The sequence below is a fragment of the Aspergillus terreus genome, genomic scaffold, assembly GCF_000149615.1.
Source record: "Aspergillus terreus NIH2624 scaffold_13 genomic scaffold, whole genome shotgun sequence".
In the NCBI taxonomy this organism is placed as follows: domain Eukaryota; kingdom Fungi; phylum Ascomycota; class Eurotiomycetes; order Eurotiales; family Aspergillaceae; genus Aspergillus; species Aspergillus terreus.
The window spans coordinates 391,101-414,001 of NT_165936.1; the positions used below are offsets into that span (position 1 = coordinate 391,101).

Here is a 22,901-nt window from a genome sequence, read left to right on the forward strand (position 1 = left end):
ACCTGTCTGATGAAAATTCAGCACTTGATTTAGAGACATGAAGATATCGAGAATCCTATCCGGCAAGTCTAATTGGTTTCATGTCAGTGGGGAACTCCATACGCAAATATGTATGGTGGTTACCCTCTGGCCAGAAGGCCATGGCCAGCCCCTAATATGCACCACTTCACGTTAGGCGATCCATCTGGCGAGCTAATTGACATATCGAGCGTAGTCGTTATTCTAGCGTTGTGGACCACTGCTAAGCGGGGGCTGTCAGGACTATTCTCCACTACTTGTTGACACCTACTCTGTACGCATTGTACCCAGACCAGACTCCAGAGGGCTTTGTTCAACCTCATGCAGACGCAAATCTACCTTTCGGCTCACGGGCGGATGCAATGCCCGCATCCAGAAGCCTATGCAGCGGACAGTAAATGATCTGACTGTACTAGCCCACTCAGAAGCAGACCCCTGCCAATATAATGCAGCTAACCATTGGGCACGGCCACATTCCGCGCGGCCCATTCTCGAATACTTGCGACGATCCACGGCAATAGGAGGCATGGCATGTGCTAGCGAGACAGGTGCGGGGAATATGTGCCAGTATCCATCTGTCCGACAGTAAATAAGAGGGCAACGCCCCTACGCGCTCGTGCAGTCAGCGCAGCAGAGCAATCTGTGTTCACACATCACCATGGGTAGGAACCCTGTCTACAATCCCCACCACTATGCGACACCTCAGCTCCTCTCAGGGCCTCCTGCTACTTACTCCGCAGCGCAGCGGCTCCTGAAAGGCTATGACTATGGTATGACCCTCCACTGGGACCACTCCCTCTACGCCCTTGGCTAATGGCGCGCGAACGTAGTCATCGTTGGGGCTGGAGCAGCAGGCTCCGTCCTGGCCAGCAAGCTCTCTGAGGACAAGGATGTCTCGGTCCTAGTCCTCGAGGCTGGCGGGGACAACAATGCTGTCTTCGAGTCCAAAGTGCCCTTATTATTTGCCAAGCTCTTCCATACTGAGCATGATTGGGATTATGACACCGTCGAACAACCTGGCCTAGCCTCTCGCCGCCTATATTGGCCGCGAGGTCGTCTGCTCGGAGGCTGTACCTCGCTCAACGCCATGATGTACCACCACTGCTCCAAGTCGGATTTCGACGAATGGGCCACGGTTCATGGGTGTAAAGGATGGGCTTATGACGATTTGGCACCGTATTTCAGGCGCATGGAGCGGTTCATCCCCAACGCCGCGCGACCTCCTATTGATATGCAGCACAGAGGGACGACTGGTGACTGGGAAGTCGGGTACTCCTGGCTAACCGAAATGGGAGAAAAGGGGTTTCTGCCCGCCTGCAAGGAGGCCGGTATACCCTCCAATCCAGATGTCAATACGCCAAACGGAACACTGGGCGTGACACGGTTCCAGACGTTTATCGACAGCAAAGGACAGCGGTCATCCCTGGCGACAGCGTACCTGGGTCCTGAAGTCCGCAAGCGTCCCAACCTAACGATTGCATGCGGCGCACATGTCACCAGGCTTCTGGTCGATCGTCTAAGCTCCCAGGAACCGCTGGTGTTCGGGGTGGAGTTCCAAACCCGTCGTGGGGGCGAGTTCTTTCAGGTTCATGCTCGCCGCGAAGTGATCCTCTCTGCTGGGGCCGTCAACACCCCGCAGATATTGCTGTTAAGCGGCATTGGGCCGAAGGACGAGCTTTCGAAACACGGGATTCCCATCCTACGTGAGAATAGTGCTGTAGGGAGACACCTCAAAGACCACCTCTGTCCGACGCCAATCATCTGCAAGGCCAAGCCAGGCGCCACCCTGGATTATCTCGGTGATACAATCAAGGCGTTGCCTGCGTTGGCTCAATGGATGCTCTTCGGAAGCGGACCGCTGACCCATAACGCTGGCGAGGCGGCAGCGTTTTTCCGGTCCTGGGAGCATCATCCCTTCCCTGGGTCTTCCAAACGAACGCCCCCCGAGAACCATGCCTCCGGGGGTGTAGGCCCCGACCTGGAGCTGATCGGCGCTCCCCTGTCCTTCGTGCACCACGGGGAGGAGCCTCCTGCTGAGGGAGGCGGTATCTACACCCTCGTGCCCGTAGGTCTCCGTCCTCAGAGCACAGGAACCATCACTCTGAAAAGCAGAGATCCTTTTGACCATCGTGAGTATTCCTTGGTAATAGTCTCATCCGTCGCTAACCCCTGCAACCCCAGCTATTATCGATCCAAAGTACCTATCGGATAAAGGGGACAATGATCGAGCTGTGCTTCTGGCCGGTCTCCGGGTCTGTCTCAAGATCATGCGAAGCCCCAGCTTCGAACAATTTTTCGAGCCTGTCCCTGCAAATGATGATCCGTGGTCCTATTGGTGGCCGTACTCGAGTAGCGATATCGACACTATTTCGGATCAGCAGCTTCTCCGCTGGATGGAGGAAAAGGCCTTCACACTGTACCATCCGGTTGGAACCGCGCGAATGGGCTCGTCGCCCTCTACCAGTGTCGTTGATGAGCGATGCCGCGTCCACGGTGTTCAAAATTTGCGCGTGATGGATGCCAGTGTTTTCCCGGATCAAATTAGTGGACATCCCACCGCGCCGATTGGGGCCATGGCCTTTAAATTCAGCGAGATGTTGCGGAAGGAGTATGCGCAGTCGACTTAGCTGAGGGTCTGGTGTTTTGGGTGCATGGTGTAGTGAGCTTCTTACTGGTAGTTTGGAAACCTGACGTCGAGAATCTGACCCGATTTGCCAATTGGCAGTATTCGGATGGCTTGGACAGTTATTCCGTAACGTTGCGCAAAACGAATAGCTAGTATTGATGAGAATGACACGATGTAATCATTTCAACCTTGATATTAAACCAGACAGCTACAGGCTTCTCCCTAGATCTACATGCACAACGTATTATCTCATTTCTGCGCTTACCGGCATACTGGACGAATGCCATCAACTCATCTCCTCAATTGCGCATGCTACTGTTCATTACGATAAAGAAGAGTTTCAGAAACCGTGTTTCAATTGATAACCTTAACCACGATTGTTGCAAGCGTGGCATAGGATATACGGAAGTTCCAAAACGAGTGTCCTCTTAGCATCGCCCATCCAGAACCATAACCATCAGCCAGACTTCCCAGCTGCATCACCCATTGGCCCACGGCGGGTCTGCGCTTAAAGGCTAACGCAGTTCAGGGCATCGATATTGATGAGAGACAGCTGCATATACGTCAGTCATCACAGCTACACGAGCGACACAGATGGATGAACGCTTACCCCAGAGCTGCCCGAGTCACAGCAGTAAGTGCCACCACCGCAGTTGGTTCCGAGGAGGTTGATAAGGCAGTCCAGACCGACAAGAGAGCTGCAGCAGATTTGCTCCTGGTTGCTGTTGCAGCTCCCTCCGGAGGGCACAGCGAGGGCAGTGGCCGCGAGAGCAAAAGCAACGAGGGTGGTGGGGAGCATCATTTTGGCAGAGTAGGCGAAGAAGGACGGCTGTTGGGTGGATTGTTTTGAACAGAAGAGATATCACTCGAAGATGTTCTTGAGAGGTGTCCGAATGACCCTTCCTACCCAGGGAGTACGCTGGGTCTTTATAGCCGTTGCCAGAATGCGACAGGACTACAACGCGTCGATCTGTGCTGCAGATTCTTGCTGTTCTTGGATCTTGGTGTGCTTGCAGCTGAAGACTGTCTAGACCCCAGGTTCCACAAACGCATGGCGCTGTCGTATGACATACCACGTCCCCAGAAACCAGGAATCAGTGGATGTAGCGGTCAGTTGAGATGCGCCTGAATGGGGTATACGAGCTCTAAAGTCGGATTTACAAACAAACTGAGACATGATCCACGGTCTCGAGAGTCTGATCCACAATTGAACGATATAGGACAGCTTGTTCGAGGTAAGAACATGAGGAATGTCGGAATACTACATCATGCAAGGAGATTTGAAGCTTTTTGGAGGAATGTACCTGCCAACTGGTTCATGGGCCCTGCAAGGAACCATACAATCTTCACACACTCCATTTCACCATCTGAGCAGATCAACATATGAGCCCATGCGTAGGTATACCTGAATCCAATCACTGTCTCCACACAATGTGATTGTGGCGGCATCTCCAAGGTCCCTCTCCAAAGCATACACCGGCTTTTTAGCTAAGCAAATTCAGCCCTTGTGCAACAACAGCTCGTATGCACCAATCTGCGTGAGGGACAAGCACAGCCTTCCCCGCAGCGCCCTGCATAGGTAGCAGTTGCCTCGTGCAGAGTCAGCTTCAGGGGATCTTCCAAGGTTGGGGTATGAGGTTCCTTGCTTTCTGACTGACCAGCTGGTGATCCTCGCCGTGTACATCCACGGTGCTGTCCTTCTCGCCCATCCGATCTGACAGATCGCTCCGATGTGGAGGTCAGAGCAGGGGTATGAAGGCAACGGCTTCCAATGATGCGAAAACTGGGACCGGAACTGATTCCACCCATACAGAATCGGCCAAGGAACAGGGGAAGGCTGCAGGGGAATGTGTTGCCTGACGGGGAGAAAAGTACCCTTACGTGTCAAATTGCTCTCGGTCATGTCCTCCGTTCCATCCCTAAACCTTTGGGTCTGAAAGCGATTGGAAATGAACATCCCTTGTTAACGATCAAAGACAATCCGTTGCCTATCTTACTCAGAAGGCTTACAGCACTCGTTGATGTCAAGGCTCGTGACAGCGAGTACGGTGTGGCTTCATCGCTACTTCCCACCACTTATGCTTCGTTCTGAGCATCGGATTAGCTGGATAGCAAGTTAATATTGCCAAGGGCAAGGGCTAAGGAAACGCCTCAGCATATCTACCACGCACTCTGGCTACTACTGTAATGTTAAACCGCTAAATCCATCTATTCACATCTTCATCATTAATCATCACAAGGCTTGACATCATACTCCACGTCAGATCGAATGATATATTTGGCCCCTTGCCTGACCCCCGTGCCCTCATGCAACAATGCCCCGTTGGATTCCCCGTGTGGAAACAACGCCACGGCGCCCATCACCGGACGCACCGGGTATGCATTCAAGGTTCCCTCCCGCGCGGCTGGCATGAAGAAGGTCGTTTCGCCTCCCTCGAACTCGTCGTTGAGATAAAGAAGGAACGTGTATAGGGAACTCTGCTTCTTGTCTTCAGGGGACGCGTCGTACACATACGTATCGTCAGGGAGGATGCCCGATGGCGGCCACGCGCCGTCGATGTGGCACCGGTACTCCGCGCCTGGGACGTATCTGTACACACGGAACCGCCGGTTGAGCCCTCGGGCTCGGCGGCCGTTGATCGAGGGCGGCACGTAGGGGGAGATCCGTGCCCAGAGCAAGTCGTGGAAGGCCGTGTCGACGACCCAGTAGAAGTTGTGGGCGAGGATGCTCATGTCTCCGTCTTCGCGGAGGGGGGCGTCGGGCAGGAACTCGACCGATTCGCCGGCCGCAATGATTGCCGTACACTCAGCGGGCGAGAGCACATTGAGCGCGACCCCGAGGCCTGGTACATGGGGATGTGGGTGGTATGTTATGGACGGACTGACGGGGGCTAGTGGTACGGCATTGGGGGTAGTCGTGTAGAGGATGGCGGGATGGTGGTTGGGGGGCTTGCGGAGGGGTCCGGGAGTTTGTTCGATGATGCGGAGGGCGGAGGGAGACGTCGGGGCTTGGTCCAATATAGATTTGTCGAGGACTGAAGCGTATACCGGAAGGGGCTCGGTCGAGGGACGGAGGTCCCAGATAGATTGGAAGGCAATAGGAGAGGTTGAGTCGACGGCGTTGGGGTTGGTGTCGATCGGGGTGCTGACACGGAGGATGGCATCAAGAACTCGGAGAAGCTCCATGTCCCTTGCGCTCCGCTTGGTAGAGGCATGCTCGACAGCCCCCGGCTTAGTCGAAAGCCCACTGACGACGTCGAGGTCTCGTACCCAGCGACACAACGCTCCGATTTTGGGCTGTTGCCCCCTGATTCTCATCTCCGCAAGCAGGACCTTGGCGTCAGTATATTTCTCGTCGGCGAGGGCGCCAGTGATTCGCGCTGTAAGGTTTGCGTCTTCTATGGAACAATCAGCCTGTTGTTACCGATGGGAGACGACACAGTAGTGTACCGGCATTATTGACACCTGTAGTGCAGGACTGTCGGAAGTCGTACACGGCGACTCGGAGGTCCTTGCATGCCTTTGACTTGATCAGATTGGGGTATTTGGCGAGAGCTGTGAGCGTCTCGATGGTGATTTCGACATCCTCATCCAGCACGACCGTATTCAGGTGCTTGGGCTCGAGACCGGTGGAATCGGGGGGCGGCGTGACAATCGAAGCGGCGGATTTGGGGAGCTTCTGCGGATGGTCATCCGGCGCATTGCGCTTGCGCTTGGCTGATTTGGATTTGGCCATGGGGTGGCGGGTGGAGGGTGGAGGGTGGTGTGTACGGAGTATTATTGTCTTGACACTATCGTGATGTCTCTGGGGATTTTCTCTCTGAAATGAAATGGAGGAATCGAGGCAAATCGGGCTTATCTAACATTTCGACAGTTGATTGGGCAATTGATGGATGTCAGGGTCCACACTGCCATATCGGGAAATCCGGCACAACAATTGATATCCGGGGGAGACATTGGAGTTGTATAGACTAGGTAGAAGTTCGATAGGTTCCGATACGGTACTGTATGAGCAATGGGTAAAACAAGATAGTCTGGTACTGGCTGTGTCCTGAACTGGTATTGTCTTGTGTATGTTCGAAGCTGTATATATAACGCGATGAGATTGTCCTCTGGAATACCATTCCCGGACTTGGGGTAGCTGAGACCAGCATAGTGGAGGTACCCCTTCACCACATGCATACACTTCAATTTGAAATGAGTTTCAGTTCTCTAGACTCAGAATGGTTCTGAATAGAAAGTCACCGACAGTAAGGAAGATCTAATTACCCTTAAAACAAAAGATCAAGCAAGTGCATAAGAAGATGTAACGGCATAACGTAACAATGTTCTTAGGCCCTTGCATATATGTACAGACCGTTAGTTTGGAGATGATATCCCTGATGCCCTGCATCTACTGACATCGAATAAACTGAGTGTCACTGTAAACTGATGCGCCCCAAGACCGCGCCTACATCCCACGCAATCGTAATGTGTATAAGAGTCTCACATCATTCCTCAAGACCAAAGATAGGACTGAAGAGACTTGCTCTCCGGGAAACGAACAAATTAACATACCACATTTACTGCCCAGACTACAGTACTATTGAATTACGTTGTGATTCCTTTCTTGTCGACCAGAGTGCAAATATCATTGAGATCGACTGGAACCTCCTTCATCGGAGTGACAAATCAACATAAATCTATTTGACGCGAAACGCAAAGACTTTCTTCAAGCCTATACCGGAGAGAAGAGAAGGTTCAAATCAGAAGGCGGGCCAGACGAAAGAAATCCAGTCGGTTCAACCACCCCCGTACCAGCCCGTTGGATATGGAAAGCCTCGACTAAGCGAGCTGTAACTCGTCTGATCTCGGCCAGCGCCAAAGATCGTCCAACACAGCTTCTGGGTCCATATAGGAAGGACAGCATGCAGATGGGCGATGAAGAGCCGCCGGTGGAATTTAACTTGGGCTTTTCCGGGTCCGATCGGTCAATCCATCTTTCTGGGATAAATTTCTCGGCATCTGGGCCCCATAAGTGACGGGATCGATTGATGGCTCGTGGGACGATGGCAATGTAGGTGCCAGCAGGGACAAGACGCCCCTTGATATATGTATCGCAGATGGCCTTGCGTAACGTCATTGCGAATGTAGGGTAGAGGCGGGATGCTTCATTGCAGACACCATTGAGCAGTGGCAACGTCTCATAGGACTCCTCGTCCAGCGAGGTTTTGGTTAACTTCGCTTGGGCTATCTCCTGCCGCAGAGCACATTGTATCTCGGGATTGACGGCAAGGCAATATAATGTCCAGGATAATGAGCTTGCTGTACTCTCGTATCTGGATTTGCCTCATCAGTTAGGGAAAGATCAAGGGTCCAAGGAGAACATACCCGGCGGCGAGCGTCGTCACGATTTGGGGCATAATTTCCTCTTGACTAAAAGACCCAGAGCCCGCGATCTGGGTCAGAATGTCCTGGTCCGATAGATCCTTCCCATTGAGGGCAGCAAGTCTTTCAGGAATCAGTTGACCGAGAGTTGCGCGGAGCTGGCGATAGGCCCTCTCCATCTGTCGATCTATCGTGGACGGAAACATAGAAACGAGACAAGGGGGAGCACAGTTATGCCACATAAACTGGCGCTGCTTATTCGCGTCCGTGGCAAACAGTGTCTGAAATACTTCAAATAGTTCCAAGTTGTGGTGCTGCATGCTGTTAAAGTCAATACCCAGTGCAATGATGCCCATCACATCAAAAGACACCAGTTTGGCGAACTCGACCACTTTGATGGCTGCATTTGAGGCCCCTCCGTAGTTCTTTTCGTCCTGTCCAGGTTGTCTAGAGCACAGCCCCAACAGATGTTCGACGACTTGTCCCGCCTTCGCAGATAGCACGGGCTTCAACTTATCCACTTGCCGCTGGTTAAAGACCTGAACAAACGACTTTCTGTTCTTTTTATGCTCATCGCCCTCTTGGATCACAATTCCTCGACCAAAAAACCGTTCAGCGTATCGCCGCAGTCCGCTGGTTTTCTGAAAATGATACGACCGATTGCTGAGAACATCCGACAGGCTTTCGACATCGGTGACTACTAAGTATTCTGCTCCCATCAAGCCATAAAAGTGGAGGAGGCCATTGTTCGGGATTGAATTGACCCAGTTGGTGATTTGGGTTCCCAGTGGCTGATCGAAAATAGCATAGACGTGTTTGGATATGAGATTTCCTCCCTAAATGGCAGAAATTGTGAGTGGACAGCAGGAGAAAACGGTCGAGAGCGCACAGAACGCACCGGAGGCCGGGGCAAATCTCTTAACACACTAAATCGTGGCCGACCGAAGGTCCTCCAGCATAAGAAGAGGAAAATATATGAGCACCACGTGCCCAAGACCCATAGACAGAGAAAGCCGGCGGATCTAGCGTGGAATCCGTAGAACCGTGCACCGAGCCAGGTGGCAGCACTCCAAAGAACCAGGCGTAGTGTGGATGATAACTGAGAGTACATGTCGACGGTAGTCGAAAGTCGTTTGGTATGATGAGCCCTCGCTCACGCTGTAGAACCATGTCTGGACTCTAGGCCTATTTATGGGACCCGGCGAGTATCCATACTTTTTCCATTATTCCTTCTCGTTGCGTGATCTCACATTCTACCGGAACATGTTTTGCTTTGCCTGTGGATACCGACAGAGGTTATTTGATCGAAACACGTCCCATATGTCCCCCTTGAAGCTGCAGAGCTCCCCACTTATCTTCGAGAAGGAATCAAGGGATATGACGAACAGATTGCATTCGGGTCGACCGATTAGCATGTTCTATTCCACCATTGAGGCTGTGTATGACAAGATACTTTCTTGTTTCGTGTGCATCTTGTGCCTATTTGGCTACTAATACTGTTCTATGGGCTGCATTGATCAACGGGTCGCCCCTGCAACCTTGTTAAACGCTCTGATTCCCATTATTATCAGGCCGACAAAACCTATTAATTCCCAGCCACATTCCATACATGCAAGGGCAAGCCTCGTCGAAGAGTTAGCCACGTACAAACGGAGATTATAGTTGAACTAGGAGTCGTGGAAGAAGTATTGCTTGTTCAGTGATGGGCATGGATTCCGTATATGACTGGACACCATTGCCCTGAACTTAGTGGAAACCTCTGCACCAAAAACTTTCGTCAGATCTGCTTATTAAAGGGCATGAACCCACTCTTATCTGTCCACGAGGGGCATTCGATGCTGCAGAGACGGAATGCCCCAAATCATGATACTCCGCTCCATTGTTCCTAGGACATCGCCCGTGTTTATTCTGACTTTGACGTCAACTCCAGTTGGGTCTTATATAATAACACGAGTGAAGTTCACTGTGGTGCAACATATGGAGTGGGTATTGAATCATCTGCTACTTCAATCCGATACATGCTACATTAGGTGCGTTCTGAGCCTCCCACGGCGAGTCCTGATGCCTCTTCCGGAAATATTTTGTGCCACATAAAGCACTCAGGTAATTCTGCATCGATTCTATAATTCGACAGGCCCTCCCATGATCAGCCTAGATCTTACCTACATATGACAACAACATGCATAGTACATGTATTAGCAACTCGCGACACGTACTACGCATGACTTGGATGGGAAATAGGTCTTTATTGTCATCTGGCACTGAACCAAGAAAGAACAAAGTGAGGAACCTTCTTCGGGGCGTGTCTGCGATGATTTTCAAAAGGAATGACAAGTCAGTAGAAGATTGGAGGCGCCTTGCATAATGTGTCCCTTGCAGCGAAAAGTGATACCATAACATTGTTCTCAACGGAACGTTTTGCGGTCTAATGATGCAAGGGTAATCTGTGGCCCGGAGCGCAACCAAGTTGTAGAAGGCACTTACGATGATAGCTTCGTCTTAAATAGTCTGAGGATTGACGGACAGAGAGTCATAGGCACCTTTCTAACTCGATATTAGCATTTGCAGCGGTTTCAAATTACAAAATTGACCCTGATCTTGTTTAAGTGACAAACAGCAGAAAAATGGGTCATGATGTGAGTTTTATGCAGTTCAGTGTACATTGCGTGCATTCTTGCGTAACTTGCTGATGTTGCCTAGGGCCTCCCCGTGATAGCGGTGGCTGTATTTGCCTACCTCATACAAATAACGGTCCCAACTTTCCTCCTAGTCCTGAGGCCAAAGCAATCACCACTGCGCCATCTATGGATGATTTGTTGTGCATGGATTGCATACAAGTGCTTCTCGCTATTAGCAGTAGCCTCGGGTGGTAGTATGATACGCTACACTCAACTTCAGACTATAATACTTGCTGAAGTCTTGAAGACCGCAAATTTGCTGCTCCTCATACCACTTGATAGAAGTGATCTTGTATCCAATGGGGCTATCCAGCAGTCTGATGATTTCTTAGCAGGGTTGTGCGCTAGTGCACGGCTCTTCGTCTCATACCGGGGCCTCAAAACTCCATTCCAACTAAAACAGATACCTCCTCAACCACCCTCTCTTACTCAGACAAGAGAAGGTAGGATTTCACGAACACAATATATCAAGCGACAGCTATGTGTATTGCTGTGGCAGTGTTTGCTTCTGGATTTCATGTACTGTTTGGGGACTCGGCAATCATCAGCCCCCAAGGCAAAAATGACTGCTGCAGCTGGGCCCAACCAGCCCAGTTGGGGCCACCGGATCTCAATGAGTCTGATAGCTTGGTTTGTGATTGCACGCGCCATCATCGACTCTACCTACCGACTTGCCTCGTTGATTGCTGTTGCGGCTGGAGATTCGCCGGAAAGCTGGCCTCCTTTTTTTGGCAGTATGTGGGACGCTTATACTCTGCGGAACTTCTGGGGGTAAGTCGTCGTATGGGCGTGATAGATAACATACGCATGGAGACTTATAACTAATGGGCTTTTTTGGGACACGACAGGGCCTTCTGGCATCAAACTGTGCGATGGCCGTTCACATCCTTCAGCAGTTTCCTAGTTCGCAACATTTTCCACATGCAACGCAGGACACTTACCAGTCGATACATAAATGTTCTGATAGTTTTTCTACTTTCGGGTTTCATTCACTTGATTACAGACGCAATGCAGGGAATTTCTCCTCGTCAGTCTGGTGCCCTTATATTTTTCCCGACGTTCACTCTCGGGTTCATGGTGGAGGATGCGGCACAGGAAATCTGGCGGCGGATTAGCCGGGGATGGAAGCGTGAGGAATTGCCGTCGTCGTCATCTGGATCAGGTGTGCCATCTTCTCCAGCGCTTTGGAAACGTGCGGTTGGATTCATATGGGTAGTCATATGGCTATCTCTAACATCCCCGACGTTCTTGCTGCCAGCACAGGCGTTGCCGCGAGAAAATCGGCGGTACATACCCGTGAGTCTTGTAGACCACATCGGACTAGGAGCAGCTGCCTATCTACTCGTATCAAATGGAGTGATTGGGGGTTTGGTATTGGGTTGTGTGCCATAAGAAACAATTTACTGCTACGTTTAATGCAACATGGTCGACGGTTGGTGGCTATAGTGCGGCTTGCAAAACCGATGGAGTGTCAAGAATTATTGTATTTATAACCTGATTAGGGTCAAAGTAACAAAAAAATATGCATTTCAGCATATCTTTGATTGTCAGATGCACTCCACCACGTCATAGGGCCGGAATGGCCCCATCCTCTGCCGATGAAGCAAGTAGGTAAGGTACGGATTTCCTGATCGAGTGCCCGCCAATACTTGCACCAACTATAGTGACTCATGCAGGACCTTCCTCTGGTATTTATTGGACGTCTATCCAACATTGTTCCTAGTCTGAGATTTATTTGCCTCCACTCTTCGAATAAAGAGTCCTGGTGGGTCACTATTTTCTGGCTAAGGACTGCAGAGTTGCTCACCAACTGCCGAGAGTGCAGCGATTATATAGGTCCACACTGCTGTGGCTTAATTTACGTTCATAACACAAGTGTCAATACCTTATTACGATCTCTCTGGCTTCCAGAATCAATTCTCCCGACCTCAAGTTACCATGACAAACACCATGATCAAAGTCATCTACGGTGGCTTCTTCTCCAAGCATCGGGGCTATACACCCGAGAAAGTGCGAGAGGTTTTGGACTACCTTGCGGAAGAAGGGATCACAACAATCGACACGGCCGAGGCATATCTTGAGAGCGAAGAGCTGCTGGGGGAGGCGGGTGCAGCAGGTCATTTCACTATTGACACCAAAGTCAGCGGCGGGCTATCACAACTCGAGGCTACAGAACAGAATGTGATCACAAGTGCTGAGGCAAGCCTACAAAAGCTGAAGACCACAAGCGTAAGATGGCCAGGACCTGGCATATTCAACGCGTTGACAAGCAGATAGCTAATAAACACACAGGTCGATATCCTCTATATCCATGCTCCAGACCGCAGGGTCCCGATCAAGGCCACCCTCGCTGGAATCAATGCTTTATATCAGGCGGGAAAATTCAAGAGATTCGGATTGTCCAACTTCCGCGGCGACGAGATCGAAGAGGTGATCAAAGTGGCCCAAGAAAACAACTATGTGCTCCCTTCCGTCTACCAGGGGAATTACAATGCAGTGGCTCGACGTACGGAGACGGAAATCATGCCCATCCTCCGCAAGTGGAATATCTCGTTCTACGCGTACAGCCCGATTGCCGGCGGATTCCTCACAAAGACTCCCGCGCAGCTCATAGCCGGGGGGCAAGGTCGATGGGACCCGTCCCAATACGTTGGAAAGATGTACAATGCACTGTATAACAGCCCTTGCATGCTGAGGGCACTGGAGAAGTTTGTCATCCTGTCTCATGACACTGGGATCTCGCAGGCGGAGCTGGCCTACCGCTGGGTAGCGTACCATTCTCTCCTTCGACCGGAGCTGGGTGACGGTATCATTGTTGGGGCGCGGTTTGGTTCACAGTTGGACGAGACGCTAAAGGGACTGAGAAAGGGGCCATTATGTGCAGATGTGGCAGACAAAATCAGCGCACTTTGGGAAGATATCGATGAGTCCCCGTTGGATAATTTTGAGGGTTATATCTCTGTTTCCCATGGCTGAGGGCCATCCAGGTGTCGAGATAATGGATCTTCACATGTCGAGGATGACGATCAGGTTCAGAGTTCCTCTCTGTGATCATATTATGGTACTATTCACATTAATTCCCCGGAGTCGCACATCCTCACCGCTACCCTCCTTGCATGAAGTGTTTCTCTGGGGCAGCGGCATGCACGTTGGCCTTGGAAATAATCAAAACTTTCATTTCAAGTCCTACAGAGCGGTAAACCAAGCAGATCACTCTTCAAGACATGTCATTTCAATTAGGGCCAAATGTTGTAGGTTCCTAAACTATGGCGTACTCATTGCGTACGGCTTTGAACAAGCGGTGATCATAATCCCAACAGCATTGTGTGATGTATCCGATACGGATATAGGTAGATGATTATCCACATCATCAACGCGTTGTACGTAGACAATGCAGCATTGAAACTACATATTGCGGTATTCTATACCAGCTTCCCTCTACCGCAGTCCCAAATCCTCAAGAGTCGTCGCAATGACCAACATCGACAAGATCAAAGTAGTTGACGATCACCGGGTTCAACGGCAGACAATCCGGGTGAATGATAAGACATATGGTGCAATGATACTTTCTCATCTCACTCACATTGATGAACCACCGCTGACTTATAATCGCACAATAGGCTATCTCATTGCCGAGCCTGCCAGTGGCTTTTCCCATACTGTTTTATTGGTATGGAGCCCGGTGATGCTTCGATACGAGCAGGAACTGACGTCCATAAAGATCCATGGCTTCCCAGACCTCTCAATGGGATGGCGCTATCAAATCCCCTTCTTCCTACAACATGGCTTTCGTGTGGTTTGCCCTGACTGCATTGGGTACGGGCGATCAGTGGGTATATCCTTGTTAAATCATGGCAAGAAATACTCATTTACGCAGGACTCGCCAACTGAATCCCTCTCTCCATACTCTCTGAAGTCTCAATGCCAGGATTTCCGCGACCTTGCAGAGAAACTCGGCTGCAGAAGTATCATCGCTGGAGGCCATGACTGGTAAGCAGGGCATTTACTGTCCAACTTCTAAGAAGGATATGCTGACTCGGGTACAGGGGTGCTATGTTCGCTTACCGGTTCGCACTCTATTTTCCTGAATTCGTAACGCACCTCATCACATTCGTCGTCCCCTACATACCCCCATCGCCGGAATACGTGAGCCCAATTGATCTTGCCAATTCGACGCCCTCCTTCGGATACCAAACACAACTCGGTAGTGAGGAGGGTATAATCGAAGCAAACACACAGGACAAAGACGGGGTTTATCGGTTTTTGAATACACTGTATGGGGGATCAACGAGCGATGGCAAGTACGCCTTCAGCGCGATGGCTGGGGTAGACTTTGCTCTAGCCTCGCAGCTGTCACGCACAAGGTTGCTCGACGCCGAGGAGATGGAGTATTATGTGAATGAATACGCGCGAAACGGGCTTCGGGGCCCGTGTGAGTTTCTCTCCGTCGTTGTCAGGCGACTCTATACGGTATTTACTTCAGGACTAACACAAAGATGCAGGCAACTACTACCGCACACACCACCTAAATTTCCTAGACGAGCTGGGATTCTTTACGAAGCAGCAGACTACACCGAAGATACAAGTCCCAACATTGTTTATACGGGCCACTAGGGACACAGTAATTACATCAACCATGGTCGACGTGATGCTAGGATATTTTCCGCAGCTTACAATTGAGAACGTGGGCTCATCACACTGGATTTTGTGGGAGCGACCAGAAAGGGTGAATGGCATACTGAAAGAATGGTTGCAGCAACAACATCTTATCAAGTAAATAGCATGAACATCAGGTCATCAAGGCCATGTGTTACCGATACCTGATATGGGCTTCTTCCCCAGTGTAGGTCAATCGAAGTCCGCTGTCGTAACTCCCCGAGCTGCATAATGCTATCCGAAGTCCAGCAAATGAACGCGATGTCTAAGTCCATATTCCCCGATGTCACTCATGTTAATGTGTGTTATTCAAGGGCCCTTGCGACGCATACTGCAACATAATATTAAAACTGAGAGTGAATGTATGCTGTTGGGTCTAAACCCTGTATTTGCATGGTCGAGTAGCTATGTACAACGTATGCCACAGAGACGAGTCTATGATGCTCAGAGACGAGAATACCACCCATGGTATAGAAAAAATTAAAGAGGAATCCGATCTGCAACAGCCCGCCAGAACGCACAGCGCAATCCCCGTCCTCCTTCCCAGGTATACGCGTTGGCCAAACGGAAGTGATTCACGACGTCGTCTCCCTCCCTAATGTAGTAGGTCAGGTTTGGCGTGACCACAACCGGACTGACAGTACCTCCAGTGGTGTTGAGGTCCATCTGCCAGGGCGAGATCGGACGGAACTGTGGCCAGTCCAGACTACCAGCTCGTCCGATAGGAACCACGGCCTGGCTGTTGTTGGCCGTCGCATCGGCAAGAGGAATAATCGGGCTGTTGTTAATGATGAAGTTTCCCCACATCTTGTGAAAAGCGTGGTTGAATCCGACACTGGGCCAGGAAGACCCCATGTTGAAGTAAGAGTTGAGATCGGATCCGTGCATTCCCGGCGTCACGGAGTACTGGTACTTCCACGCCTGTCGGAACCCAGCGCCAAAGGCCTCGGCCAGCCACTGCGCCGGACAGTCAAAGGTGGTTTCGCCGTAGATATTGAAGACCGTCTGCTGCAGGCCTGTGGCTATTTCGGACTGGTTGTTCGCAGTCGGACCGCTGGTGCCGGTGGTATCAAATCGGGGACCCCTGTCATTGGGTTGCGACTCTGCCGTGCCATAGAGGAGATTCAGCCGCGCGATGTCCGTTCTTGTCAGTTCGGGGAAAGTTTTCGAGATGTGGTCGTTGAAGGCAGCACGAGTGAGCACGTTGGGGTTGCTGAGAGGGACACCGTCGTTGGCGTTATTCTGTTTATCGGTCAACAGCTCAGTCCGGGAGCAGGCCATATCATGAGAGGAAAGAACATACCCCGACAAGGATACGCCGACCGCTGACATGGCCTGTTAGTAGTTGCACCGAAGGTCGCTCCCGGATCATATCCCCATCTACAACGGGCGCAAAGCCAAACGTGCCGAAAAATCCGGATTCGGAGACAATTCCACTCGCATTTTGCAGTGATTCACTGGGCGCGGCAACCAGGCAGTCAAACGTCGTCTTATACTGCGATCTAGTCGGCGCCAATGGGCCACAGCCGGCGTGTTCTGCAAACTGCTCATAGTACGTGGTAGGAGTGGCGCCATCATACTCATATATGGGAGGTGAGTATGGGCTTGCAGCGATGATCTGAGGACGACGGGTCAGCTCGAATGACCCTTACTGGGGTAGTGAGACTTGCATTCTGGAACAGATTCGATTTCCTTCCTCCATAAGCCAGCGACTGCAGCATTACCGCACCGCCCCCGGCCGATTCACCGCCAATGGTGACTCGGTTAGGGTCGCCGCCAAACTTGCGGATATGCTGCTGCACCCACTCCAGGGCAAATCTCTGATCGAGGAGGCCGGCATTAGGGGTACCGTGTTCGTGAACCTCTGCTGACGACAGGAACCCAAATGCGCCCAGACGGTACTGGATCTCCACCGTGATGAACCCGTTGTTGTTTGTGTTCATAAGCGGGCTGGGGTCATACATAGCGCCATACAGCCCATAGCCCCCGCCATCTATCAATTATTACGATCAGCGGATCAACACGCGGGAGCTTTCACGGGACGAAGCGACTTACGGATCCAAACGAACACGGGGAGATCGGAGGCTCCAGGAGGCGCATAGACATTCAGAAATAGACAGTCCTCGTCCCCAGGGCCTGAGTTGAATCCGTAGACAGCAGGGGTGCCAGCAGCACCCGACTGGGGACACAGGGGAGCCTGGTCAACGGCCGGGATGATCTGGCTGGTATTTTTGGCTGGAGGAGTCGGTGGTTGCCATCGCAGGTGGCCGACAGGAGGCGATGCGTACCGAATGCTGCGGGCCAGATTTAGTCTTTGTTGCGTTGCAGTCAGATGAATGTTACACACCCCTTCCAGATATTCAAGCCGGTGGTGGCCTCATTATATCCCTGGTAGGACGAATAGCCAAGGTCGACGATGGGGCCCGACAACGAGCCACCCAGGATGGGGGCCAAAGTCGCCGCCAACACCAGGCGAAGGGCGGCTTGCATCCGGTTCGTTCCGGTCCAGTTGGGTTGGGAATGTGTTGTTATGTAGAAACAGAGGGGGGTGAGACGGAAATATGTCAGATACCCGGTAGAATAATATAAGTCGGGGTGGAGTACATTGGGTACCCGAATAGGCAGGGGTAGTGTTATTTCTTTGTATGAAGCTCAGCCTCTTCTAGCATTCACTAGGGAGATTCACTAGGTGTCAGGCAGCTTCGATCAAGTCATAATGGTCACGCCCTAGGCTTTCTAATAATACATCTAGTTTTTTGTGGTCAAAGACTGCGGGAATCTCGGGAATCTGGATAGGAGCATAGGGCGCCACTATTCAAGGGGCCATCCTACTACTCCGTATTAGTATTCGTTACCACTACCGTAATCTCAAACTCATCTGGCATCTCGTATTCTCACATTAGCTTACAGGCAGGGACTTGACGGAGCCTGGCTGACTAGACACTGAACGACCGGGAAACCGACAGGGGTCGTACAACGATGGTGCCGAAGAATGCTGACATCCTGTTCATCATTGGCCTAACTCAGCCACGAGATGATCTCCAAATTGCCTGATTATGTGTTGCAGTCCGCGGTTGCATGAACACCCCTTCCAGCTGGGTCTCCTCCGAGTTGATGTAAGGGAGGAAATTCTGGCCCCTACCCACACCATCTTGGATGGGGAAGAAAAGCCTTTATCATGGCCAGATGCGCTTACTGCTCTGTCCTATATCCTTTCTCCTTTCTCCCCCCACAGATTGATTCTCGGGCATGTAAGTCGTGGATGCGATGAAGCTCTCATGGAGGGCCGCCCAGGATGCAGCCTTCCTGGCACAATCACGAGTTAGCCAAGTCACAATCGCCTACTCCGTGCCCATTCCGCTCGAGCTGTTGATGACTGGCCTGCGGCTCTGGGTCAAATTACGGGGCCCTCGTGGACGACTCAGTTTCGATGATTATCTGATGGTGTGGGCCACTGTAAGTACTAGCTACCGCGTCCAAGCATGGTCCGTGTGAGATATCGGAATTTGACAAGCACTTGGCATCGCGACGATCGTAGTTTGTTGGAGTCGCAGTTTGTGTCAGTGGTTTGATCTATGGTATGGCTTTCGGTTACTTTCTGGCCGGGCGAGTGGTCGGATGGCGTTGACCGGTGTGCTATAGGACCCCCTTACGGATTCGGACGGCACAAAGCTGCCCTGTCGGATGAGCAGATCAAAACGTTCATGCTGGTATATCCGCCTCCTCTATTAAATATTACCGCGATTGACATAAATAGGGCAACTACATCTTCAGCCACTTCTACAATGCTGCCATTGCCAGCACCAAACTCGCCGTGTTGGCCCTGTACCATCGCATCTTCGCAACCTTCAAATTTCGCGTCGTAGTCCTCATCACTGCTGTCTTTGTGATCCTGTGGTTAATGACGATGGAAATTGTGTTGGGCCTACAATGTCGCCCTATCTCGCGGTTCTGGGACGCGGATCTGCCAGGTAAATGCTTCAACCTCGTGGCATTCAGCTACTTTACCAACATCACCAACCTGGCCACCGATATGTGGATCTTTGCGCTGCCGTTGCCCGTTATTTTCAAGCTGCACATGTCTCGCCATCGGAAGGTCGCTCTCAGTTTTCTCTTCTCCATCGGACTAGCGTTAGTATTCCACCCATCTTGTCTAGGGTCCAGACTCACGTCGCTCTGGACAGAACGTGTGCCATTAGTGCGGCGCGTCTTTCTGTCGTGGTCTCGCAGGGCTCACCCGACTTTACCTGTATGTCCCATCATCATTCCCCACATGTCTTCGTCCGTTAACAATGTAGGGGCCGGAGTTCCCTTGGGCATCCTCTCCGCGTGGGAGCCACTCGGCGGGATCTTCTGCGCCAATCTGCCCGTCATCTATCGTGCAGTAATCACCATGTTTCGCAACCTCAAGAGTTCGGCCCACGGCCCATCCGCGGACACGGCCAAGCCCAATTCACAGCCCTACCGGGACGCAGGGCCATCTCATCGACCGTGGGTCCAGCTTTACAGTGGGCGCGGCGCGCAGGTGGGAGCCTCTCCCACCAAGGCGCAAGGTGCGGTCACGGAGTTGCGATCAATGGATCGCAATGTCATCGAGGTGGAGCAGTACTTTGAGCAGAGGGTTAACAATGAAGACGAAGAGGCACCGTTGCGTCCATTAACAAAAGGAAGCTCTTAGGTGTTGTATTGCCGGGAGACTTTGCAAGGATCAACAGCATAATATGCGTCATTTTGTGGCTCTATAGCGAGACATCAGCATAATGGTGGGAGCTGTCGGATCATTGGATTTTGACGATTGCCTTGTGACCTGAAAATGGGATCTCGGGAAGGGCGTGCTATAAAGTATATGCTTCTCTTGGGTGCTTGCCCATCTTTTATTTAAACCCCGAGGGTTTTCTCATGTCCTTCCTGTGCGGCCAAATATAGGTACTCTAAATGTCCACGCAGTCCGAATTTACCCACTCACCCGGGTATAAGAGCCTCTAAATCTGTATTCCCTGCCCAGTTAATGATGCGAGACGGGAGGAACTGATAGCATATGAAACTATCTACTGACCCGACACAGGATTTCATTCATGTTTCCTGCGCGGCACTTTCAATATATATATAACGAGGGTGCCTACAAATGCATAAAGACATCACATATGCCTTGAAAACCAAAAACCGAGTGAACTTTGTATGCAAAGAATAATCATTTCTTCCCTTTATCAGGGAAAGATCCCGTTTTTGTCGACAATTGTAGTCCCCAGTCTACCGAGATATCTGTTGGCAAAGCATTAACTGAGAATTAGTTTCTTGTTTTGTAAAGGAATAGCTACGCATCCATCATGTGATACCCCCGATGGTCTAGTTGGATATGGCGTTCGGCTGTAATGGTACACATATAACCGAAAGGTCGCCGGCTCGATTCCGGCTCGGGGGATTACCTTTTTTTCTTTTCTTTTTTTACTTCTTTTCGGTGGGATCACCTTTTTTCACTATTGCACCCATCACAATCAAATTAGTTTATGAGCTTCGTATGGATTGATTCATTCTTATTTATATATATATGCTGTTTAATTTTTATTCGCAGAATTAGACAAGCCAACCCTCCTGATGGGGTAGGTAGGCCAAGCCCTCGATGACAACCTGGAACATTAGACACAACAATTGTGTGATGGGTTGTTATGAGTGTTTAACCATAAACTCAGCTCGCCACTGACCAGACCTCAGTCGCATCCCATTATTCTATATCTGTGACCCTGTCTATCTACCAACTAAGCGATTCCCGCCATTCATCCCACTCCCCATCCATCCCGTTCGATCGTCTCCGGAATTCCACGCGCACCTGCCGAGATTCGTGGTGAATATCCAGTCCCAGGCTATGGATCCTCTTGAACTCAGGGATCGGCTCATCCCCGTCGAGTCCAGACTCCTCTATTTCCTTTGCCCTTTGCGACACTGCCGCCAGGATAGGCGCCTCCCAGACCACATCTGGGTACGGCGCCGACGACAGCAAGTCGATGGCCTCTTCCCGGACTGCGCGGTCTCGGCATTTGGTCGCGACAAAGTACAGCGGGTAAATGACGCCCATCTCGACGGGGACGCCGACCAGCGCCGGTGCCGCGGCACTCACCTGATGGGTGCTGGATGATTTCGCCAGCATGAGGATCCGCGCGAACGCATGCAGGAACTGGTCATATGCCGTCTGCTCGGCATAGACGGATGTCGATGCGGTGATCAGCGCGATGTAATATTGGATGAGCAGGAGAGAAGCCCGCGCAGCCGTCCGCGGACTCCCCTGCGCCTTCTGACAGGAATAGGAGTAGCTGAATGCCGACTTCCAGAGCTCAAGGCGCGCTTGGAGGGTATGTGTGTATGCGATTAGCTCCAGTGGAACGGAACCTGGCTCGTGGTAGCGGTAGAAGCTCGCAACCCTACGTATAAAGTGGACCACTCGGGCGTACTCCTCTACCAGGCATGATTCGGCCTGGCCGAACGAGTCGAAGACGTACGGGATTGGAGACATCTCCCCGGTGACGGTTACGGGGGCGCGCATTCCGATGTACAACGAGGCCTGTATGTCCATCCGCGCGTATGCTCTTAGGATCTCGGAGTCGATGTCGCCCACCCGGCCCGCGTTACGGACAATCTTCAGACACATCTCCAGGTGACTCAACCCGGCCACATAATCCCGCACGAGGATCTCGAACCATATACAGATGATTCCGCAGATCAAGGCCACCTCGACAAGATGTTTGTCACTCCCCATGTCCCTGACGAGCTGCTGCAAGGACGCCAGCGCCTTGCCGTACTTCTTTAGCCCGAAGAGATACCGTCCGCTGCGGGGAGGGGCATCGAAGCCATGGATTTCTAGCGAGCCATGCGCCATTCGTTCCTGCATAACCGCGCTCAGAGCGATCACGCCTCGACGGACGGCGACCTCCTGGTGCATGGCTTGGATCATGAGAGGTCGCCAGTGCGGGAACCCGCCGCCACAGCTGGGTGTGTCCCGGGAGAGGCACTCGATAAAGTATTGCACATAGCGTGTGTCTTGTTCGCTCTCGTTCCATAAAGAGGGAAGCGGGCGCATTCGGATGGTGGATGTCAAGGTCCACGTCTGAGCGAACGAGACTGCGACAGGGTTGGTCTGGGTTACTGACGGGCCGTCGCAGCGACGGCCTGAGGTCGTACAACGCTTGCAGGATGGCCATGTCTCGTCACAGCGTATTCGGCGGATTCTTCAGAGGATGTCAGCAAAGATCCGATCAGATATACATCGCAGGTGTCAGTCATACTTGCATGTTCGGCAACCTGTCCTTGATTTCGTATGGGCCCTGCGCATTGCGACTGCTTGCGTATATCTACTGACACTGGATATGAATAAGTGAGAAGTGTACTGCAATGAGTACAATGGAGAATCCTATATATCGAATACGTATTGGTCCACTTTCGTCGACGTTATACCTGTTCTGGAGCAGCAATACGAGCAGGCCAATAACACCGAACAAACGTTGCTTGGCGTGGGGATGTTTCAGTTGATGATCGAATAAAGCTATGTTGCCTAAAAGGTCATT

At 51.5% G+C, this 22,901-nt stretch overlaps 8 protein-coding genes and 1 non-coding gene across 9 annotated transcripts; 5 read left to right on the top strand and 4 right to left on the bottom strand.

Annotated features, from left to right (window-relative positions):
- Positions 1-676: 676 nt before the first annotated feature.
- Positions 677-2,645, top strand: ATEG_08635 (GMC family oxidoreductase; the record flags this gene model as incomplete). Its single annotated transcript, XM_001217220.1, has 3 exons — positions 677-788; positions 849-2,147; positions 2,200-2,645. 3 exons carry the CDS (start codon positions 677-679, stop codon positions 2,643-2,645), a joined length of 1,857 nt encoding a protein of 618 aa, XP_001217221.1.
- Positions 2,646-4,870: 2,225 nt separating this feature from the next.
- Positions 4,871-6,380, bottom strand: ATEG_08636 (prolyl hydroxylase family protein; the record flags this gene model as incomplete). Its single annotated transcript, XM_001217221.1, has 2 exons — positions 4,871-6,042; positions 6,095-6,380. The coding sequence occupies 2 exons, from the start codon at positions 6,378-6,380 to the stop codon at positions 4,871-4,873; spliced, it is 1,458 nt and encodes a 485-aa protein (XP_001217222.1).
- A 981-nt stretch (positions 6,381-7,361) lies between these two features.
- On the bottom strand, positions 7,362-9,181 carry ATEG_08637 (cytochrome P450; the record flags this gene model as incomplete). The annotated part of the gene is made up of 3 exons (XM_001217222.1): positions 7,362-7,962; positions 8,015-8,847; positions 8,939-9,181. The coding sequence occupies 3 exons, from the start codon at positions 9,179-9,181 to the stop codon at positions 7,362-7,364; spliced, it is 1,677 nt and encodes a 558-aa protein (XP_001217223.1).
- A 3,458-nt stretch (positions 9,182-12,639) lies between these two features.
- ATEG_08638 (aldo/keto reductase family protein) lies at positions 12,640-13,665 on the top strand (the record flags this gene model as incomplete). Its single annotated transcript, XM_001217223.1, has 2 exons — positions 12,640-12,918; positions 12,982-13,665. 2 exons carry the CDS (start codon positions 12,640-12,642, stop codon positions 13,663-13,665), a joined length of 963 nt encoding a protein of 320 aa, XP_001217224.1.
- Positions 13,666-14,434: 769 nt separating this feature from the next.
- On the top strand, positions 14,435-15,218 carry ATEG_08639 (alpha/beta fold hydrolase; the record flags this gene model as incomplete). Its single annotated transcript, XM_001217224.1, has 3 exons — positions 14,435-14,679; positions 14,736-15,159; positions 15,192-15,218. 3 exons carry the CDS (start codon positions 14,435-14,437, stop codon positions 15,216-15,218), a joined length of 696 nt encoding a protein of 231 aa, XP_001217225.1.
- A 607-nt stretch (positions 15,219-15,825) lies between these two features.
- ATEG_08640 (putative carboxylesterase) lies at positions 15,826-17,835 on the bottom strand (the record flags this gene model as incomplete). The annotated part of the gene is made up of 5 exons (XM_001217225.1): positions 15,826-16,587; positions 16,649-16,924; positions 16,998-17,338; positions 17,401-17,639; positions 17,693-17,835. 5 exons carry the CDS (start codon positions 17,833-17,835, stop codon positions 15,826-15,828), a joined length of 1,761 nt encoding a protein of 586 aa, XP_001217226.1.
- A 566-nt stretch (positions 17,836-18,401) lies between these two features.
- On the top strand, positions 18,402-20,023 carry ATEG_08641 (putative integral membrane protein PTH11-like; the record flags this gene model as incomplete). Its single annotated transcript, XM_001217226.1, has 5 exons — positions 18,402-18,461; positions 18,619-18,801; positions 19,103-19,380; positions 19,503-19,594; positions 19,644-20,023. The coding sequence occupies 5 exons, from the start codon at positions 18,402-18,404 to the stop codon at positions 20,021-20,023; spliced, it is 993 nt and encodes a 330-aa protein (XP_001217227.1).
- A 657-nt stretch (positions 20,024-20,680) lies between these two features.
- On the top strand, positions 20,681-20,767 carry ATEG_10551. The gene has a single exon. It is a non-coding gene; the product is annotated as a tRNA-Tyr (tRNA).
- A 327-nt stretch (positions 20,768-21,094) lies between these two features.
- ATEG_08642 (uncharacterized protein) lies at positions 21,095-22,620 on the bottom strand (the record flags this gene model as incomplete). Its single annotated transcript, XM_001217227.1, has 2 exons — positions 21,095-22,458; positions 22,488-22,620. 2 exons carry the CDS (start codon positions 22,618-22,620, stop codon positions 21,095-21,097), a joined length of 1,497 nt encoding a protein of 498 aa, XP_001217228.1.
- Positions 22,621-22,901: the final 281 nt, after the last annotated feature.